The sequence below is a fragment of the Pristis pectinata genome, chromosome 15 (genome assembly GCF_009764475.1).
Source record: "Pristis pectinata isolate sPriPec2 chromosome 15, sPriPec2.1.pri, whole genome shotgun sequence".
Lineage (NCBI taxonomy): Eukaryota > Metazoa > Chordata > Chondrichthyes > Rhinopristiformes > Pristidae > Pristis > Pristis pectinata.
Window position 1 is genome coordinate 20,281,644 of NC_067419.1, and position 22,098 is coordinate 20,303,741.

Genomic DNA, 22,098 nt, shown 5'->3' on the forward strand with positions numbered 1-22,098 from the left:
TGGCTCCTAATGTCATAAATTTCTCTGATTCTGTAAAGCTGACAAACTGCTGTTCTTTTCCCAAATATTCCAACCTGAGGGGGCAGACCTTTTGCTTCACAAGTTCCTTGCACTTGTTGAAGACGGAGGAGGCAAATGCACATCTTCAAAGAGGATTATGAACCTCCTGGTGATATTTTTTGTTAAGGTACTCCAAATCCCAAGATAATTTGGCATAATAGTTTAATAATTCTGACACGTACCATTTTATTTTATTAGCCATCACTTTCATTTAGTGGCTTTAGCCAAACTTGTTTTGAGTGTTTTACTTAAATATCTCATTACATTGAGTTTAAAACTGACCCAGCATCAATTGCATTTAATCTTCAGGTTTGGTGATTATTCCCAAGTTTTTACAAGAATTGATTTTTACCAGAAACCTTCCAACACAGTGAAAGCTGAAGTGTAATCCCAAATTGAAGTGCCTTTCCTAGAATAAATAAATAAATTCTGAGTTGAATGAAAGAGAGATATCACTGGTACTGCCTTTTCTCCTATGACTATCAATGTCCTTTAAATTGCTTAAAGTCAGGAGGAGTTAATGAGATACCAATCACTGCTTTGATTTTGTTTCCCCCTTCAGTGTCTGTCTTTACCGGAGAATGTGGAAATGCATTCCTCTTTTTCCACATGCAGCTTACATGGAATGGAGCTGTGCCATTGCCCGAAGACTTCTCCATGGTTTGTTAGCAGTTTTCTCCACATAATTCTTCCTTTTCAGTTGAATTTACTTCTACTGCACATAAGAAATGGGAACAGGAAAAGTCTATTTAGACCCTTGAACCTGCCTGTCATTAACTGAGATCATGGAGGATCTGTAATACAAGGCATTACCCCCACATCCATGCCTTTCCCCTGCCTCCCTCAATATTTTGAGCAACAAACTATATTAACTTGAGATTTAATGTTAGCAAGTGACCCAGCATCCATTGTGTTTTGTGGAAGTAAGTTCCAGACCAGCATCACCCTCTCCCAGAGCCTGTTTACTGCTCTAATTCTAGTCGATGTCCCTGAGTCCTAAATTCCATTTAGTGTTCTATTCAATCTTTTTAATTTTCTTCTGCTATCAGTAATTTACATTCTTTTTTTTCTCTCAATTCTAATTTTAATCAAACTTTTTGGGTGTTTTATTGTTTGTTCAAGATGGAACAGTTTTCTGAAGGAAACTGTATAATGTGAAGAGGTTAGGAGCAGTATAAAAACGCTTGGAGCTCTGTTGCACTGAACACTGCCTCAGTCCTGAGCAAGATTATCCTGTCTGCTGCAATATGCTGTTTGTATTTTGCATCTTGTAGCAATCTCATTTAGTTTCATTGGCTGTGGAATTTTGGACTCTGATGTGGTCTGAGTGCTTTTTCACTCTCATGCCTGCCTGTTATATGTTCCTTATAATGTACGGGGAGAAAAATATTTATTAAATAAAAAATAGATTCTGGAGACAAAGGGAATCTGTTCCAAGAACAAACCTCACCAAATTAGAAAGCCTGGACTTAGAGTCATGGAGCAACATAGCACAGATACAGGCCCTTCAGCCCAATGAGTCCTTATTGACCACATTGTCACCTCGCTAGTCCCAATTTCCTGCATTTGGTCCATATCCCTCCGGGCCTCTCCCCTCTATGTACCTCTCCAAGTGTTTCTTAAATGATACTATTGTACCTGCCTCAGCCACTTCCTCTGGCAGCTCATTCCATATACTCACCACCCTCTGTGTGAAAGAGTTGCCCCTCAGGTCCCTTTTAAATCTTTCCCCTGTCGCCCTAAGTCTATGCCCCCTAGTTTTGGACTCCCCTACCCTGGGGAAAAACTGTTACCGTCCACCTTATCTATGCTTCTCATAAATTTAAACATTTCTATAAGGTTGCCCTCATTCTCCTACATTCCAAGGAATAAAGACCTAGCCTGGCCAACCTCTCCCTGTAACTCGGGCTCTGTAGTCCTGGCAACGTTCTCATAAATCTTTTCTGCATTCTATCCAGTTTAACCACATCTTTCCTGTAACAGGGTGACCAAAACTGTGCACAGTACTTCAAGGGCGGCCTCATCAATGACTTGTACAACTGCAACATAATGTTCTAACTCCTATACTCAATGCCCTGCCTGATGAAGACCAGCATGCTAAATGCCGCCTTCACCACCCTGTCTACCTGTGATGCCACTTTCAACAAACTATGCACATATTCCTAGGTCCCTCTGTTCCATTACACTCCCTAGTGCCCTACCGTTCATAGTATTAGTACTTTTTTGGTTTGACTTTCCAAAATGCATCACCTCACACTTATCTGTATTGAAATCCATTTGCTGCTCCTTGGCCCACTTCCCTGACTGATCAAGACCCCCTGTAATCTATGATCATCTTCTTCACTATCAGCAACACCACCTAATTTCCTGTCAACTGCAAACTTGCTGATCAAGCCTTGTGCATTCACATCCAAATCATTTATATAAATATTGAATAACAAGGGTCTCAACACCGACCCCTGTGTCACCCCACTATTCACCGACCTCCATTCTGAGAAACAACCTTCAACCGCCACCCTCTGCTTCCTACCTCTGAGCCAATTTTGAATCCACCTGACTAGCTCTCCCTGGATTCCGTGGGACCTAACCTTCCAGACCAGTCTGCCATGAGGGACCTTGTCGAAGGCCTTGCTAAATTCCAAATAGGCAACATCCACTGCCTTACCCTCACCTTACCTACCAAACGCTGGTAGATCCTGTCCCTCAGAATTCCCTCCAGTATCTTCCCCACCACTGATGTCAGGCTGGCTGGCCTGTAGTTCCCTGGCTTGTCCTTGTTACCGTTTAGAATTAGAATCAGGTTTATTATCACTGACATATGTCGTGAAATTTGTTGTTTTGTGGCAGCAGTACAGTGCAAGACTTAAAGACATAAAAATTACTGTAAGTTGCAAAAATAAATAAATAGTGCAAAAGAGGAATAACGAGGTAGTGTTCATGAGTTCATGGACTGTTAGAAATCTGATGGCGGAGGGGAAGAAGCTGTTCCTGAAACATTGAGTGTGGGTCTTCAGGCTCCTGTACCTCTTCCCCGATAGTAGTGACGTGAAGAGGGCATGTCCTAGGTGGAGAGGGTCCTTAATGATGGACACTGCCTCTTGATGATGGCCTTGATGGCAGGGAGGGTTGTGTCCATGATGGAGCTGCCTGAGTCTCCAACCCACTGCAGCCTCTTTCGATCCTGCGCATCGGAGCCTCCGTACCAGGCAGTGATGCAACCAGTCAGAATACTCTCCACCATACATCTGTAGAAATTTGCAAGGGTCTTTGGTGAAATACCAAATCTCCTCAAACTCCTAACGAAGTAGAGCTGCTGGCGTGCCTTCTTCATGACTGCATCAATGTGTTGGACCCAGGATAGATCCTCTGAGATGTCGACGCCCAGGAACTTGAAGCTGCTCACCCCTTCCACCGCTGACCCCTCAAGGAGGACTGGTGTGTGTTCTCCCGACCTCCCCTTCCTGAAGTCCACAATCCATTCTTTGGTCTTGTTGACAGTGAGTACGAGGTTGTTGTTGCGACACCTCTCAACCAGCCGATCTATCTCACTCCTGTACACCTCCTCATTGCCATCTGAGATTCTGCCAACAACAGTGGTGTCATCGGTGAACTTATAGATGGTGTTTGAACCATCTATAAATTCTTGACCTTTTTTAAACCTTCTTAAACATTGAAACAACATTAGCCACTTTCCAGTCTTTGGGAACTTCACCAGTGGCTAATGATGAAGCAACTATCTCTGCAAGGGCATCCACAATTTTTTCTCTCGTCTCCAGGAAGTCTGAGGATGTACTCAGTCAGGCCCTGGGGATTTATTCACCTTAATGCGCTGTAAGGCTGCAAAGGAGACTTGACCTCTCCCTGAATCATGTGAACAAGACTTTATCTCTTGTATAACCCTTAGCTTACATAGCTTATTCTCACATTTTCTGGATCTGTCAAGACATTTTAAGAAGTGCAGTTATGTGGGATTGTACTCAAACTCACAAACCACGAGTGAGTTCATTTAGCATAGTATTTTAGAAGGAATTTTGGGTAAAACACTTGAGAATTCCTTTATGTTTCATATTACATCCTCTAAGCAGGCAGGTGTGGTCTCAATTTGGGGTTCCGATTAAAATGTGGTGTCTCCATCAGTGAGGCAATCCCTCAAAAACCATCGTGGTTTTATGCACAAATGTGATGGAGCTGTGCAAGGTCGTGATTGATGGGCATAGAGAGAGTATATAGAGAGAAGCTTTCCCAGTAATGGATTACTTAGACCCAAAGTGATGAGCTAAAGACACAGGGTGATGTATAGCAAAGTTTTTCTTAAAGAGAGAGTGGTTATGATCTGGAATTTGTTCCTATATGAGTGATGGGAACAGTCAATTACAGCTTTCAAAGGGAATTGGATTGACACTTGAAGGGAAGTAATTGGCAGAGCTAAGGGGATAGAGTGTGAGAATGGGGCCCAACTAATTGTTGGAAAAGGAACCAGCATTAGATTGATGGGCTGAATGACCATCATCTGGGTAGCTTCTGTGAACCCCAAAATGGACCTTGAAGAATCTTCTCAAATATTAACATTTTAATAACCAAGTGAAACAAACCTGCAACTTAACATTTGAGCATCTTGGCTCGTTTTTGCCCATTCCCAGGAGTTTGGGCTGATTATTGTAGGCATGGGAACTGTCTGACTGGCTGTTGTCTGAATGAAACTGAATAAAATATTGTGAATTATGAAAATAATGCTAGACATTTGCTTGTTGCAGATGGCCTTCTTAAGGTCCACCCAGAGGTCTCAAAAGCAATTGCCGGTCAGAAGGCTGTGGTGGCTTTGGAGAGCACGATCATCACACATGGCATGCCATATCCTCACAACCTGAAGTAAGTGGACTGTGAGGAACTACTGGATTTGGGGATCTGGGATTGACACTGGTGCTTGGATTGTATTAGAACCCAAACTCTCCTACAATCAGAATCCTCTATCCGGAAAAGCCAACTCCTGCAAGAATCAAATTAACTTTATGTGAAATATGAGCACTGAGTGTAGTGTTTACGAGGCTCATTGATTGGAAGAGGTACTGAGCTGTGTTAAGATCAAAAGATCATTGCTCCATGGTTTGTTTGAAAAATAATGATTTACAGAATGTAATCCCAAATCCCCAATAGAAATTTTTGGAAATCCTTTCTGATAAAAATGCAATAGATGTTTGTCAATCATCATAATCCAGTGGGACTAGTTTTAATGGATAGTTTCCCTGCAGAAGTTCTAAACGTGGCACTGAAAAGCTTCAGTCACAACCTCACAATTTCATCACCCACATCTGAGAAGAACAGGTGATAACTGAAAATAGAATGTTTCAACATTTACATGGTGCTAAAATTAATTTTTCATTGTATTCAGGATAAACATTATGAAACATAGGCCAGTGAAATAAGTATAATGAGTATTTAAAATTAATTCCAAAAATAATCTCCTCCTCCCACTTGGTTCCATCTGCCTTTTTTTGCCTGTTTCCATCTAGCAACCATCTGCCCATTATCCTTCACCTATACTGGCTCCTGTGTCAGTATGGGTGAAGGATACTGACCTTTCATTCAGTAGGTTGAAGGGTCAGTATCTTCCCTCTCCATTCTCAGTCTTGATGCAGGGTTTCGACCCCTTGACAATTCCTTTCCCCCACAGATGGTGCTCAATTCACTGAGTTACTCCAGCTGATTGTTTGTTTCTCCAGAAATAAATATATATTCATGTCAATGAAATCATTTAGTTAAATAAAGGAACTGAGAAGTTATTATAAAGCTTTCAACAAAGAAAAGAGCGTTACTTAGCTCCAACCAAAATGTGCTTTGAATCCTACACAAAAGCTGGGAAGGTGTGTTAGATACTATATCAGTCTTTGATATGTTCTGGGCCTACTTTGTGCCATGCGAGAAGCTGCTGTGGGATGGAGTCAAGTGCACAAGATGTATCTGAAGCCAGTTCACCCATCCTGAGCCTGCCTTGTGCCTGCAGAGCCAATGTAAAGGAATGTAAACCCTTCTGCACCCTGGTGCTGCTTCCTTGAAATAAACACAAATTGTGGTTTGATCCAAGGTTTCTCTGATCTGTTTCAGTTGTGCTAAGGAGGTTGAACAGATCGTAAAAGAACACAGTGCAGTTCCTGCAACGATTGGCATCATCAAAGGCAAGATGCATGTGGGACTGTCAGAGAGTGACCTGGAGTACCTGGCAGAAAGCAAGGAAACACTGAAAGTATCTCGGAGAGATCTTCCATATGTTCTTAGCAAGGTGAGAACTCAATTAGATTAAGTATAACTTCTTCTCTACAGAAATTACCACCACTTGTAAAGAGAGATGGTAGAAGAATTTTTGCAAACAAGGGGTTATTAGATCATTGGAGCCCAGCTCAGGAGAGAGGAGGAAAATATTGAGAGGAACAAGGAAGAAGCAGGGAATTGGGATGATATGTACCCAGAATTGGTATGACCCTAGAGGACCAAATAACCTCGGTGTTTCTGCAACACAAAATACTCAGAGGCAACGTTGAAGATTAATCTCCCACTCAAGTTAACATTTAGAGTTTTCCATAAAGAATTATAAAATGATGTTAACTTTTTTTGTTGATAGCCTGGGTTCTCTCTCAAGCAACATGTAAAATAACGTGCCACCACCAAAATAACTCAGGATGCACGACGGCCTAAGTAATAGTTTTCAAAAAGCAACGTGATGTATCTTCCTCAAATATAGCACTTTTGAATATAGCTACTTAAGTGGTTTGATTAATTTTTAAATGTTTTATAACCAGAGCATCTTGCATTTATCTGAGTTGTTTACGTAATGGTTATGTTCCTGGAACAGTAATCCAGAGAGTGAATGAAAGTTAAATTCAGCTAATTAAATGGTGGCGGGGGGAGCTTGAATCTGTAGTGGAGGCCAAATCATTTCTTTGGCTCTTTCCTCATGTACCTTAATTTTGTGTCCTTTGTTCACTGAGTCCTGGAAACAGTTTCTTCCTCATATACCCTTTAAGATTTTGAAGAACACTAAATCTCTTAACTTCCACTGCTGTAAGGAGAACAACTACAGAACAACTCCACTTCTCTACTTCCTCCACAACACAGCAGTCTTTAATTCATGGGATCATAACAAATTTCCTCAACACCTTTCCTAAAAATCTGCTCTGTAACCTCTGCTAAACCTTGACATCTTTGCTAAAGTATGATCTTCAGAATTTGCCGCAACACTTCAGCTAAGCAATAACCAACATTTTATGAAGTTTAGCTTTGTTGCTTTTTCACTCTTTCTCTGTTTATAAATGAAAGCACACTCATATGACTTTTCAACCGCCTTCTCGATCTGTCCTCCCGCTTTTAAAAGTTTGTGTTCACAAACTAACCCTTCCCCTCCCCTCCAGTCAAGAGGCCTGCATTCTCCTAGATGTCAGATTTGTGGAGTGTTCTTGAAGCCACACTTATCCAGGTAAATGCAGAGTTCCATCGTACTCCTGAGTTTGCCTTACAAATGGTAGAAGAACTACTCAGGAGATGAGTCACTTGCTGCAGGATGCCTCGCCCCTGATGTGTGTTTGCAGCCATGGTTTTATGTGGCTGGTGCAGTTACAATTCTGGTCACGGGCAACAGCCACACTATTGGATAAATTCTTCCTCTTACAGGTACCAGTTCATCGTAATGGCACAATCTCATAGTTTAATGAGACTGCTTCTGCCTGCTGCTTACACACATTATTTGCAATGTTCCAGGCACTTATACGCTTGCTCCAAACCATCCTCATCTGCCCTTGGTTTCTCTCCTGCCTGATTCTTTCACTGTTTTCTAGTGCTATTTCAATCTCCTAGACGTTTATGTATCCTTCTGAAACTTCATGCAGATGCCTCCGGTTTACCTTCCTATAATTGAGTTGCAACTGATCTGACTCAGTCAGGTCCTTCCAGCTCTAAATACTCCCAAAATTTGAAGTTCTCCATCCTGTACCATTTTTCCAGGCACATACCAACCTCGTCCACAAATTTGATCGTTTTGTTGGAAGTTGTTTCAAACCTTAATTACAGGTTAAGTCCTTTACTTCATGGAAAAAGCACAATGAAAGCCAAAAATGTTGCTGGATTTATCCCCTATCCTATCAGCTGTACTTTGCTGACCTTCCATTTTTTGATTCATCATTTTAGATTTCAGAACTGCTTTTTTCATTCACTACTTGTCCAATTTGTGGTGGGCTTACAAAAACAAATTTAAGTCAATCAGTTGCACATACACAGATATAATATCTGATTGTCTAAACATGCTCTACCCAAGAAACAAGAATAAATCATGGACACTTCTTCCAGAGGCTGTTCTTCAAAAGATAGTAACAGATCTCTCCAAACCATCCTTAGGCAGTCACTTACTCTTTTACTTATGAGTTTCCATTTACCAGCATTGTCCTTCATCAGCAGCCAATCTCCAGCCCAAATTGCTGAAGCTCCCCTCACTGACTGATCAACATACTATGCCTTACCTTGTATTGTCACCTCCAGTCTTACTGTCACTTATTAGCAAATGGATTTTGTTCTGTGACATTCTGCAGCCTTGCTACTAGTTTTTGGTTTGGAAATTGAACATGAGCCCACATACAAATCTTCTCCACTCTGTGAAGCCAATTGGAGCTGACAATTCCTCTCAAATAATTTGATTCAGGGCTTGGTTAGAAACGCATCAAGGAAGTCAAAAATGCTAATGCTACAGTGTTTTAATAAGCTGAGGATAGGTAATTAAAAGTTAGGTTATACAAATAGCAGAAATTTTGCTTTAGTTGCAAACACATATTTAGATTTAACTTTTCAGGATATTTTTGTGTTCATATCTCATGCCAATTGTTTTGAATCTTATTCTTGACTTTTTTAGACACTTAACAAAGAGGAGGTTCACTGATTTGCTTTGTTGGATTATTTTCTATCAGGGTTTATCTGGTGGTACCACCGTTTCAGCCACCATAATAGCAGCACACAAAGCTGGCATTCCTTTGCTTGTGACTGGTGGCATTGGAGGGGTCCATCGTGATGGACAAAACAGTAAGAGATTTGTAAGATCTTTTCCAAATATCCAAGACCAGTACTTAAGTATAAATCTTGTTTATATATTAAAGCAAATTTCATTAATGCAGTGACACATCAGTCACTTCATTAAAAAGGACAGGGACTGTGCTGATTCTCAGTCAAAGAAGAAAGATGTCTTTGTGTGTATATAACATTCAAGGTGACATTACAGTAAGTTGGAAGTCATTTAAGTGGGGATGGGTGTTACCATGATGGTACAGTACTATTACATCCAACCTGGGAGAGGCTGTTATAGGACTGACCCACTCTTGCACTGATCCTCAACTGTCAACCCTTCACTCCAATCCCACTACCCGTCAATCGTCCCTCACCCTCTTCTTATGACTTCTGAGCCTCCCTTCATATCAATGTGTCACTCTTCTCAGTCACCACCAGGATGTGGCTACTTCTATGTTATCAGTATAATAAGTCCAGGAGAGAGTACTACTGTACTCTGTACACAGTCCCAGTGTATTATAGTAGAGTAAAATTCAAAGGCAGTGTTTAACTCTATCAGTATAGTTCATGCAAGGGTATTGCAGAATTGATTACTCTGTTCTGGTTACACATCTTCATTCTGATTGAATAAGGGAGAGAATATCATGGTAAATTTTCGCTGAGAGAAAGTATTACAATGCACACTTACTCTGAAAGAGCATGTTACAGTATCAATACACTCAGTCCAGGAGAAAATATTCCAGAGCCACTTTACTCTGTGATAACACGTTACAGTACCAATATGATTAATTGGGTGGGGTATTATAGTACAGATACACTCAATCCAGATGAGAGTATAAAACACTCTATCCAGGGAAGCATGTATTAGTATCAATATGCCCAATCCAGGAGAGAGTATGACAGTGCTGATACATGCAGTCCAGGAGAAAATACTGCAACACTGATTTACTCGCCACAAAAGAGCTTTTAATACCACAAATTTAGATTAATGATCCAGAAGAAAATAAGTTAATCGAGGAAAGAGTATTATAGTATTAACATACTGTACCCAGGTAGAGCATTACAGTGCCAATATACTTAGACCAGGACACTGTGTCAAAGTATCAATATACCCAGTGATAGGGAGTGTATTACAGTGTATATATTCATTCTGGGATAGAGTGTTATAGTACCAACATACCCAGTTAGGAAGGAGTATTACAGTACCAGTATACTCTCGGGAACATGCAACAATATCAATATATGTATTTTGTTGAGACTTGAAAACACAGAGACAGAAACAACTCGTGACATTTTCCATCCTCTGGAGAAGCATCAGTATTTAAAGCAAGCAAATAGACTATATTGTCTTTTACAATCATCTTGTTTACACTTGTTTCTTGAGATATCCCACAATAAATTTAGACTGGCAATAAAGTAACTGACCTAAACCTCACGCATGTTGTTATCTTATTATTATTTCTACAGCACTGGATATAAGTTCAGATCTGACAGAAATGGGTCGCACCCAAGTGGCCGTGGTTTCAGCAGGCGTCAAATCCATCCTGGATATTGGGCGAACTCTGGAATACTTGGTACAGTGGGTCATAGAGTTATTCCTAAAGACGTATCCCTTTAACACCAACTTAGACTTCAGCTTGTTCTGATGGAGGAATCCTACTTTCTATCCTTGACAAAGGAGAAGTTTGTTTTAATCTTAACAGTGAATATAACAGCACAGCAAAACCGCAAGTATGTCTAATAATCTTCTCAAAGGAACTTTCCTCATAGCTAGGGTTGGAAATGAAATGTTCTAGCATCAGGATAGGTGAGTGAGGCATTGTTGGATCCCTGGAACAAAACAGTTCAATTTGAGCCTGCCTTGAAGTGCTTCCTCTGGGCAGTGTGTGAGAAAGAGCAGAGTCGTTATGTAGCTCAGATGAATTGATGGTTAAAATGCCTTAGATCTGATTGTACCATTGAACATTGTGGGACCCTGATACAAAATAAGGATCGGCTAATTTCTCATATATTTTGTCGTTATTGTTTGCTTCTTGTTTCCCACTCCTACAATCATCAATTTCTACTCTCCCTTCCTTACTCCTACACATGTTCTTTCCATTTTACGTTCTTCTCTGATTCTTATTACCCCCCTCCTTTCGTATTTTTTCCTCTACCTCCTCCTCAACTTCTCCTTCGGCCCTCGTTTTCTTTCATTCTGTTTTTGTGGGTTCTGAGCTGGGCAAGCTTTGGGTAATGTGAAGTGGTTCTCTCCTTCCACTGCTTGGACAGGACGTCTGTGGGGTCCCGATGTGTCACCTTGAGGTTCTCAATACCATGCCAAATGCCCCGTCTCTAAGTGATCTCAGTGGTCAGTGGGGATTTCTTCATAAAGGTGTGAGCATATCCTTAGATCTTTCCCCTGTTCACCTTGTAATCCCCTCATACCAATTCAAGAACAGTACTGGAAGTTCTCTGTGTATGATGGATGGAACAGCGAGTGATGGACGAATGAAAGTAAAGTTGTAGCAAATTACTCTAATTTTAGAAAAAGTAACATTCTATTTTGGTTATTTTAGGAGACACAAGGGGTATGTGTGGCCACATTTGGCAAGACACGTGACTTTCCAGCATTCTTTATTCCAAAAAGTGGCTTTCAATCTCCTTATAATGTCACAGATGAAGAGGAAGCAGCCAAGCTTATTGGTGAGGTTCTGTCCACCGGTTCTGCTTCGACAAACACCATAATGTGATCGTACATTGTAATTTCTTCATGGACATCTGCATTCAGTCAGAAGGGGTCACGAAATGACCATGTTGTCAAGGCAGTGATTACCAATATACGAATTTATTGATTTAGATCACAGTTGTTTAAATCTTCCCATTAAGACCAAAACCCAGTGTCAAACTATAGACTGGGTTGTTTGGTGTGTGCTTTTCCTCCATCAATGGAGGAGTGTCTGATTTCAGCATAAGCTATCTTGAGATGTCTCTGTGAAAGCAATAGAAGTAAGATGAAGGTGATTGGGAGGTGGATATTATCTCACAGGCTGCACCACACTAATCAAGGTAGAGCCAGACATCAATAACCAGTTCTTTGTGTCCCAGGAGCAGGCTAGGTTGAACAGCAGTGACCTCAATCTGATATAAATCGGGTAAAGGTTTGTCCATTTTGCAGGTTTTCATCCTTATTTTATTTGCAGATCCTCTGAAAAATTTATTGATTGGAGAATTTGTTGGAGAAGCAGATCACTTTGGAAATCTGTTTCCGTATAATGAGCATTAGTTTGCTTTCAAGGAAGATAATGCCTTGCCTTTTGATTGTGTCTCTGTATGTTCAGTGGAACTTTCAACAATTGTATTAAAAATTAGCAGCTTGGTTGAATTGACCCTGGGGCCTCATGCACACAGTACATACCCTTTGTTGTGTCCCCACTGGAGAGGCACTGAGCAAATAGTGACACATGGGACAGGTGAGCAGTTGGTTTCCTGAGGGCCACAGTAGCAGATGTGCTTGTTTCCTTCCTCATGCCTAATTTATGTTCCCAATTAATGATGAATTATTAATTGTGGATGTAACATAGATGAGCAACCCTAAATTTAATCCCAACATCATCAAACCAGTTTTATCTTCTGCATAGGATTGTGTAAGGATCCTAAAGGACTTCTTTTATCACAGACAAATAAAATTTGAAATATGTTTTGAGGCCATTCTGCGAGAGAATTTACTTCCTCTTTCTCCAACCTAATGAGTGATATAGTTCACCTGAGGAACAGTGACCTGAAGCAGGCACAGTAGCACAACTTATCGCAATCCAGCCAGCAGCCATTGCCCTCCACGTTCCTTTCTCTTTACTCAGAATAGCAAGGCTGGTTTCACTGTCCACACAGTAGTTGATGTAAGGCTGCCAACTTTGGGTTCTGTTGTTTGCTTGACGATGTCAAATTAAAATCAAGATATAAAATTATTTGGAATATAAGACATTCAGTTTCAGTTTGAAGGCCAGTCCACTCTCCTGATTCGAAGATCCATTAAGAGCCTGTTCATCTTATTTTGCAATTTGGTTCTTGTAGACCCCCCAGAAATTGTTTGGAGACTGAGGACTGGGGTTTAAAAACCATCGACTTGAAGTGATGAGTTTTGAATAGTGTATATCATGTTATATCTAATCTTTTCTGTTTCTATTTAAATTAAGAGTAGTAGATGTAATTTGCATTAAGTGTTTGGTTTGTTTGTGTATATCAGCGATATTAAAGCATCCTGAATGTCATTCATACCTGGGTGGCTGGGCCTTAATGCAAGATGTACAAATATAATCAGTGGGGGACGATGCAAGTTGCTGGATAATAAAATGAAAGGATTTGTTATTTTTATTTCAACAGCCAATGTCCATAAGTTTGGCCAGGATAGTGGAGTGCTGATCGCTGTCCCTATTCCAGAGGAACAGGCTGCATCAAGCCTGGTTATTGATAATGCAATAAAGCAAGCTGTGGAAGAGGCAAGGTGAGCGAGACAAGGATACACATGAGGAATGGTATTTTGGGTGGAATTTCCATGATAATTTCCCCACTTAGCTCTATAACTTCAGAGAAAAAGAATCAGAAATGCCCGATAACTGGTATAAGTCATTTGTCCAAGATTTTTACAACTCTTCTGCCAAAGTTACAGCAATCATGACATTTATCTCCTAAGTCTTACCTGTTGTCCAACTGGATCTGTTGATGACCAGCAAGGCAACTGCTGATAGGTTAGTGTGCTGATCTTGTAGGGAATCAAGGTTTAATCTTGGTCTGGAAATCAGTGGTTCATTTGCTTGTTATAAGACTGCCAACACCATGCTCCATCTGTAAGTATCTTTCATGACAGGAAGTTAAATGAGTGGGATGAGCTACGGATTCAGCCCAATGTTCCAAGCTGGAGATCCTTCAGCCACTGAACATAAAGCAAATCATACAGTGACAGCACAGAACCCATCCCTGAGTGAAACCCATCCAATCACTGCAATGCAGACAACTCCCAAAATGTGGAAATCTGGCTCAAAACTCAGGCAGCCAAGTCTTCTGTTTGTTGATAATTCTTATTCATTAGCTTGTCTTGACTAAATGTTGTCAGCCTGCGGGCTTTGAAAAGACTGCTGCCTCATTGGTTGGTAAATCTTAAATCAGAATACCAGTATCTGTGTGAGTTTGTGACAGGAAATATGCTAATTAATGGAAGCAGGAAGTTAAAATGCCCTGTGTGTCTAATTGGTGTGGCCATGAAAACATGAGTTTGGGTGTCTCTGATTTGGAGGAATGATGTGACTTTCCTTATTTCTCCTCCGTCAGGGATAAAGGTATCCAGGGCAAGGATGTTACTCCCTTCATTCTAGAACGAATTTATGAGATCACCCAAGGACTTTCCTTGACTACCAGTATCCTTCGTATATGGACCATATTCCAACCTGCAGTTTGCTTTAAACAGAATTTATTTCAAAGAGACAAGAATACAAGACCAGAGGAACTAAGCAGGTCTAGAAAGGAAAGTTGAAGGTTTCTAAGTAAAATTGTCTGGTAGACTTGTGTGGTTCTCTCTGCAGATACTTGGGAAGAATGCAGGTGCTTTTGGAACTTGTGTTGATCAAAGCACAAATAATTCAAACAAATTCTTCTCAGAATCAGAATCCAGTTTTATTATCACTGACATATGTTGTGAAATTTGTTGTTTTGTGGCAGCAGTACAGTGCAAGACATAAAGACATAAAAATTACAAAAATAAGTAAATAGTGCAAGAGAGGAATAACGAGGTAGTGTTCATGTGTTCATGGACCGTTCAGAAATCTGATGATGGAGGGGAAGAAGCTGTTCCTGAAATGTGGAGTGTGGGTCGTCAAGCTCTTGTGCCTCCTCCCTGATGGTAGTAATGTGAAGAGGACATGTCCCAGATAGTGAGGGTCCATAATGACGGATGCTGCCTTCTTCAGACACAGCCTCTTGAAGATGTTCTCGAGGGTGGGGAGGTTTGTGTCTGTGATGGAGCTGGCTGAGTCTACAGCCCCCTGCAGCCTCTTTCGATCCTGCGCATCAGAGCCTCCGTACCAGGCAGTGATACAACCAGTCAGAATGCTCTCTACCGTACATCTGTAGAAACTTGCGAGAGTCTGTGGTGACATACCAAATCTCCTTAAACTCATAATGAATTAGAGCCACTGGCGTGTGTTCTCCCAACTTCCCCTTCCCCTTCCACACTACAATGCATATATTAATACTCATGCATTGGTACCAACACTTGGAGGTGCAGCATGCAGCAGAATTAAAGGGTTGACTTGTTGGAAGCCAGCTGTGCAAACAGCAGCTGCATTATCGTCATACTGCTGAAGAATCACCCGTGGAACCTGAGTGAGTGCCTGTTTGGATTATGTTGCTGGAACTGGGGATGGGATCAGGCAATATATTCAGAGTTGGGTTACATCAATACATTTCAAATATTGCCTTGTATACCTCAAGATTCAAACCATTCACCTAAGGGAGTAATTTGCTTGGGTTAGCTGTGTCATTCTCTTTCAGTGTTGCAAACTCCAATTATAATTCCTCATTGGCAACTCTTACAGGAATTAGCCTTTCCTGCCCTTCTGAATTAGGTTTGCAAATGAATCCCTAAGATGTCATGTAATTCAGAGGTTGGATTTCAACACTTGTTGTTTGAGCAGAAGGGGATTTTCTTCCTTTTGTTATTGGTTGTCCTGAACTCAGGGTACAGTGAAGAAGGGATAATGTGTTTAAACTCTGCACTAGCTCCCCTTTTTGGAATTCTATTAACATCCAGAAAGAGAGGTACATGACGAAATGTACTGTTTTTCAGATTCAGAGATTTTTTATTTTCCCTTCACAGTGATGGCCTGAGAACTTGCATACTCCCTGAAGAGGCTGTTTGCTTTGATTAACTCCCTTTTAAATGAAATGCAGCAGTTCCTATGTTGCCGGGGCAATGACTAAGTCACCAGTGAAATGTATTTAGTCAGAGCTGTAATTGTAGATAAATGTTGAAAAGTTGCACTTGTTTGTGGACATGAATATTGTACAGATTTCTCATCTGTTCAGACATTTTATTGTGGATCATGAGTTGGAGAGATCCACAATGCAGTGAAAATGGTTGGATCGCTCGTACTTCAGTCTTAGATTTACCAATCCTTGATTCACTTTTAATCTTTAACTCTGACAAAGATATTGCTCTCATCAAGAACAACGCAAAGGTGGGCAGTCGCATAGCATGTGCGCTAGCCAGGCAGAACACACACGGATACAACCCTCCATCACTATCGTCTAAAGGAAAGGGTGAAGCTCCTGCAAAGCCAGTAAGTGACATTCATGAGGTATTGCAACAAACAAGATGCTGGAGGAACACAGCGGGTCAGGCAGTTCCTGGAGAGGGAAATAGTCGACGTTTTGGGTCGAGATCCTTCATCTGGACTGAAAGATAGAGGGGAGGTAGCCAGTGTAAAAAGTTATTAAAAAGGTGGTGGGAAGGGGTGGAGCAAAAGCTGGCAAGCGATACAGGTACGTGGATCCAGGTGAGGAGGGGTGATTGGCAGATGGAGGAAGGGAGAGTGGAAATGGAGACAGAAGCTGGGAGGTGGACAAAGGGCTGGCATCTGTCACCTCCTAGCCTTCCATTCTGCGAGGTAACTCCAACCAAGAACTAGATTTCAGTGTTACCAGGGTGTCTTGATATTCAAGTCAAATGCTGCTTTAATGTCAAGGGCAGTCATTTCAAAAGTACTTCATGGGCTGTGAAATGCTTTGAGATATCCTGAAAGTGACATGGAAGATGCTACGTAAATACTTCTCTATAATTGTCCCGGCTCATATTCAATGGAGGATTCTAATTTGCAGCCGTGCTTCCTGCCAAACTCCAGAGGAAGGCATTGGACCTCCTCCATGGTATATTCTGGGCAAAATGGGACATTGTGGCCTGATTCTTCTTTTGCAAGTATATTATGTCAAAATTTTGGTTTCATTTAATGAACCTGTCATCTGTAGACTGGCATTTCCATAATGGCCTGGATTTCCTCTGCAGTATCAAAACAAATGATTTGAAAGGATTCTATTCTATTATTTTTATTTCTAAATGGTAAACATAACATCTGCATTTATTCATCAATAATAGTTTTAGCAAGATTGTTCAGACATGTTCGATAACACCATCCAAACCCATAATCTGTTGTATCGCAGAGGACAAGGACAGCACCAGTATGTACACTCTGCCCTCCAAACAATATACCGTAAAATGTGGGTCATTCGCCATTCCTTTGTTGTCACTGGATCTAAATCCTGAAGCTGCCTTCCCAACAGTGCTGTGGAAGTACCTTCATCACACTGACTGCAGTGGTTCAAGACCCCGAACCACGATGCAAGGATATTATGACAGACAATAAACACTGGCCCTGCTGGTGACATCACTGAGAAGTAAAAATAATTTTTTAAAAAACATACCAGGTGGTACTTTAGAGCCTTAATGCCTTGTGATGGAAGTTGCATCTTTGAACTTCTTCCTATGATGCTGTAGAGTAGGGATGTACTCATTAGTGAGAAAGGAGATAAAAATGAGGTGAAGAATTAATCCCATCCTCTTTCTTAGACTCTGAAGAGTAAGCACTACTTCCTATTGTTACCATCAGGATCTGCACTTCTTCTGGTTCACAGGTGCCGTGATGGAGACTGGGAGCAGGTCACGTCCACAGCTGCAGATCATGCAGGGAAACACGGATGAGGGGAAGGAAATCCCTATTCTTCTAATTTCAAGATAGTCAAGCCCCCATTGTTTCTTATTTGCCACAATGTTTGTCCAACTTACAGTTACGGATGAATAAAAAATTTTCCAACTAAATATTGGGAAGATTGAAGCCATTAGCTCTAACCACCACGCCAACTCTGCTGCTTGGGCAAGACTTTATTTTGGTAATAGTCTGATGCTGAACCAAACTAATGACAAATTTGCTGCTGTATTTGACCTTGAGATGAATCTACAAATACACGTTCCCTCCCATCACCACACCTACCTTCTTCTGCCATGGTAACGTTTAATTATTTCAGTGATCTGCTGACTGGCAGTTTCCACCTCACTGGAGACACGAGACTGCAGATGCTGGAAATCTGGAGCAAAACGCAAAGGAACAGGAAGAACTCAGCAGGTCAGGCAGCATCTATGGAGGGAAATGGACAGTCAACGTTTCGGGTCGAGACCCTTCATCAGGACTGGAAAGAAAGAGGGGAGATGCCCAGTATAAAAAGGTGGGGGGAAGGGGTGGAGCAACAGCTGGCAGGTGATAGGTAGATCCAGGTGCCCTTCACCCTTTCGTTACTTCCACCTATCACCTCCCAGCTTCTTACAGCATTCCCACTCTCCCCCTCCCTCACCTGCCAATCAGCTCCCCCCCCAACTGAATCCACCTTTTGCCTGCCAGCTCTTGCTCCACCCCTTCCCCCCCCTCACCTTTTTATACTGGCTATCTCCCGTCTTTCCAGTCCTGATGAAGAATCTCAACTTGAGACGTTGACTGTCCATTTCCCTCCATTGATGCTGCCTGACCCACTGAGTTCCTCCAGCATTCCACCTCACCTAAGCTTTCACTCCAACATTTCTATCTATATTTTAATTTCCATCATCTCATTTACACATCACCCCGTGCTTCCCGACTGATGCTGGCCCACAACACTATAGTTACTTCACTTTAAAATCTGCATCCTGATTTTCAGTTCCTTCCATACCTCAGCCCTCCCTGACTCTGTAGCCACCTCCAGCCCCACAATCCTCTGGGCTGCTTCAATTCACCACTTGGGACCATTCATTGGCCCTAAGCTCTGGAACCCCTCTGCCTCTGAACCACTCACTCTTTTCAGGTACTCTTGAAAATTCTCTTTGACCAATTACTTGTCCTGATTTCTCCTGTGGCTTAGTGTCCTATTTTTATTGATATCACTTTTATTTAGCACCTTCAGGCATTTTGTTACATTAACGTACCATATATTAATAAATTGTTCTGACATACATAGGCATGAAATTCAGTCATAAATTGGTGCTATTGGAACTTATAAGACGACCCCATCGTCCCTCATATTTGAGAAAGTGCCCAGGCAGGCATTGTAAAAGCTGTGTCCACTATGGTGATACAATAAGAGACTTGGAGAGAACATTTAGCATGTAATATGTTTGAAAATAAAGCACCACACTTTCATTGACTAATGTGTTAAGCCATATTTGAAGCATGTTCAGGCTGTAACTCAAGGGTATGAAGGACCAGTTAAATTACCCTTATATGAATTCTTAAGGTGCACTGTAGAATGGTAACATATTTCTTTTTACCATTTGGTCTCTGGTCTGGAACAGCAGTCCTAACTTCTCCAATTTCTCCTGTTTCCTTACAATTTATAAAGAGGCCGTTCGGCCCATCGAGTTTATGCTGACTCTCAGAGCAGTCCCTGTGACTTGTTCTCTCTCACGTACTCATCAATTCCCCTTCCCCTAATCCTTCTGCCATCCCCCTACACTAGTGGCAGTTTACAGTGGTCAATTAATGTACCATCAAGTTTTTGGGATGTGGGAGGGAGCTGGAGCAGCCAAGGGAAGCGTACATGATCACAGGGAGGACGTGTGGAGGTCAGGATTGAACCTGGATCTCTGGAACTGTGAGGCGTTATTATGTCTGGTTTCTGACATGTTTCCTTTTTGCCTGCTCCACCCTTTGTGGTCTGTGCCATCCAGGGGTCTCCAGATTTGACAGCAACGCTCTTTCCCTCTCAAGTTCAGTAAGCCACTTGTGTTGGAAAGTGAATTGAGTGTTTTGTCCATTTTCAAAGAGGAAACAACAAAAATCCCTAAAATTGTGAGGTTCTCAGAGGGTTTATTCCACTAATTTGGTTTTAATTCATGTTATTGCAACAATCAACTTAATGTTAGACAAAAATGTCAAGCAAGCAGCATGGAAATTTCAGCTGTTATCAAACTAAGATGAAATCCTTTCTCCTGAATGAATCAATCACATTTTCCTCACCTGCTCACCATTTCCTATCTTCTGCTTCTACAGATAGTGATCGGTGGCTGCAATGTTGATTATGTCATAAAGGTGGAACACGGTGAAATGATGGTATGTGACACAGCAATAAACTAGTGTAAACATTGAACACCCTGCCACTGATGTACTTTGTTACTGCTCTATTTTTGAATCCAATGATCCTTTACAGCATATAGCTCTTTAACCCCTGTTGTTTATTATGCTTTTTTAAAAAATATTACTGAGATTGCTTTCTTATCTTTCTCCCTCCTCAGATAGGTATTGTGGGTGGATAAATCTTCGTATTTTTATGGCATAGAAGGAGGCTCTCAGAACAAACTTGTTAACTTGAAAGTTATTAGCAGAGTTTGTGCAAAAAAGCAGCCATACTGCTGAGGGCCTGTTGCTTTGTAAGTACAAAGAAGTCTGAATTCTGCACCCTCCCAAGATGGAGCCATATGTTGATAATTCAGTGGGTGAGCAATTGCTTGAACATTCCTCACTCACATTTGATAGGCCTTGCACCCCAACATGTTGCCATTTGGGATCAGTATTATCACAAACTGAAACTAAATAATTCACCACTAAATTAAAACAAAGTCAGAGCCTGAATCTACTACAATATTGCATCTGAGTACCAAATAAAAGTGCAAAGTTTTCAGTGATTGGAATTTTGATTAATAGCTGCACTAATCTTGATGGTTTTAAAATGAAACTGAAAAATATTCTTTTCTAACTATCTGCAATCTAATTGTGTGGAGAATTTATATCCACCCCTGGGAATCTGTAGCTGACACTCTTTAACAATATGATTAACTTTGGATGTGCAATCAGGGTTATGTGCACAAAGTTAACGGTATGAGTGAGGTTCAGGGAATAACCCTGTACTCTCTAAGTCATTAATTTGTACTCATTTAGAATATGGTGCTGGATAAAATTTAAAATTTTGGTGGATACATAGATTAATCAAAAACTTGGTTATTCTGACTTGTGAAGTATGAGAACTTCTTGAGGCAGTGATTAATTGGATGAAGACAGTGTAGTAGATGCGGAAAGATATTTATGAAGCTGAACAGAATACCACCCACTCCTCCCCCTTCTCCACTTGGTAAAACATTTCAGGCATATGATAGAAGAGTCTAACCATCTACCCTTGACATTCGATGACATTACCAATACAATCACAGAATCTCCCACCATTAACAACCTAGCAGTCACTTTGACCAGAACTTAACCGGACAAGGCACATGTATATTGTGGCTACAAGAGCAGGTTGGAAGCTGAGCATCTTGTAGTGATTGGCTAATCTTCTGACTCCCCAAAACTCCAAGAAAACTCAAGATCTTTTACAGCATCAGTAAAATGCAGCTTACTGATTTGATATCCTATTCACCATCCTAAAGGTTCATTCCCCCCACCATGGTGGTCATAGTGTTTGTCATCAACAAAATGCACGGCAGTTACTTCAACAGTACCTCATTAACTGTGACATCTCTCACGAAGAAAGATGACAGCAAAAGGGTCACGTCACCTTGCCTACCTGCACTTTCCCCATCCTGACTTGGAAATACATTGCCATTCCTTCATTGTCACTGGGGCTAAATTCTGGAACACCCTCCCCAATAGCACGATGGGATACTCCACCAGAAGGACTGCAGAGGTTTAAGTTAAACCTCTGGCACTGTTTGAAGGGCACTTAGGGATGGGCAGTCAGTTTTGGCCTTGCAAGGCCACATTGTATAAACAATTAAGTAAACGATTAAGTGGCACAGTTTAATGTTCCTATGTCATCAACCTCCCAAAACATTCATTTCACCCACTACTGCATCTTGGCTGCAGTTTATGGCCTCCACAAGCTGCAATGCAGCATTCACCGGAGGTTCTTCAACAGTGACCTCTACACAGTGAAAACAAGAACAGCAGCTGCACAGGAGCTGCACCGTGAGAAAGCTGTCCCAAAGTTTCACTTCACCCAGTTTCGAAAGAGATT

General features: G+C 41.3%; 1 protein-coding gene across 4 annotated transcripts in view; it reads left to right on the forward strand.

The window, feature by feature from the left end:
• Positions 1-22,098, forward strand: part of zgc:136858 (uncharacterized protein LOC678543 homolog) — a 54,129-nt gene that overhangs the window by 4,504 nt on the left and 27,527 nt on the right. For all 4 annotated transcript variants that reach the window (XM_052030351.1, XM_052030348.1, XM_052030350.1 and 1 more), the window contains 10 exons: positions 623-720; positions 4,815-4,929; positions 6,163-6,337; positions 9,006-9,117; positions 10,567-10,673; positions 11,658-11,784; positions 13,462-13,582; positions 14,407-14,492; positions 16,282-16,412; positions 20,142-20,201. In XM_052030351.1, coding sequence (XP_051886311.1) covers positions 642-720; positions 4,815-4,929; positions 6,163-6,337; positions 9,006-9,117; positions 10,567-10,673; positions 11,658-11,784; positions 13,462-13,582; positions 14,407-14,492; positions 16,282-16,412; positions 20,142-20,201 — 1,113 coding nt within the window. In that variant the 5' untranslated portion in view covers positions 623-641. The remainder of the gene's footprint in view (positions 1-622; positions 721-4,814; positions 4,930-6,162; positions 6,338-9,005; positions 9,118-10,566; positions 10,674-11,657; positions 11,785-13,461; positions 13,583-14,406; positions 14,493-16,281; positions 16,413-20,141; positions 20,202-22,098) is intronic.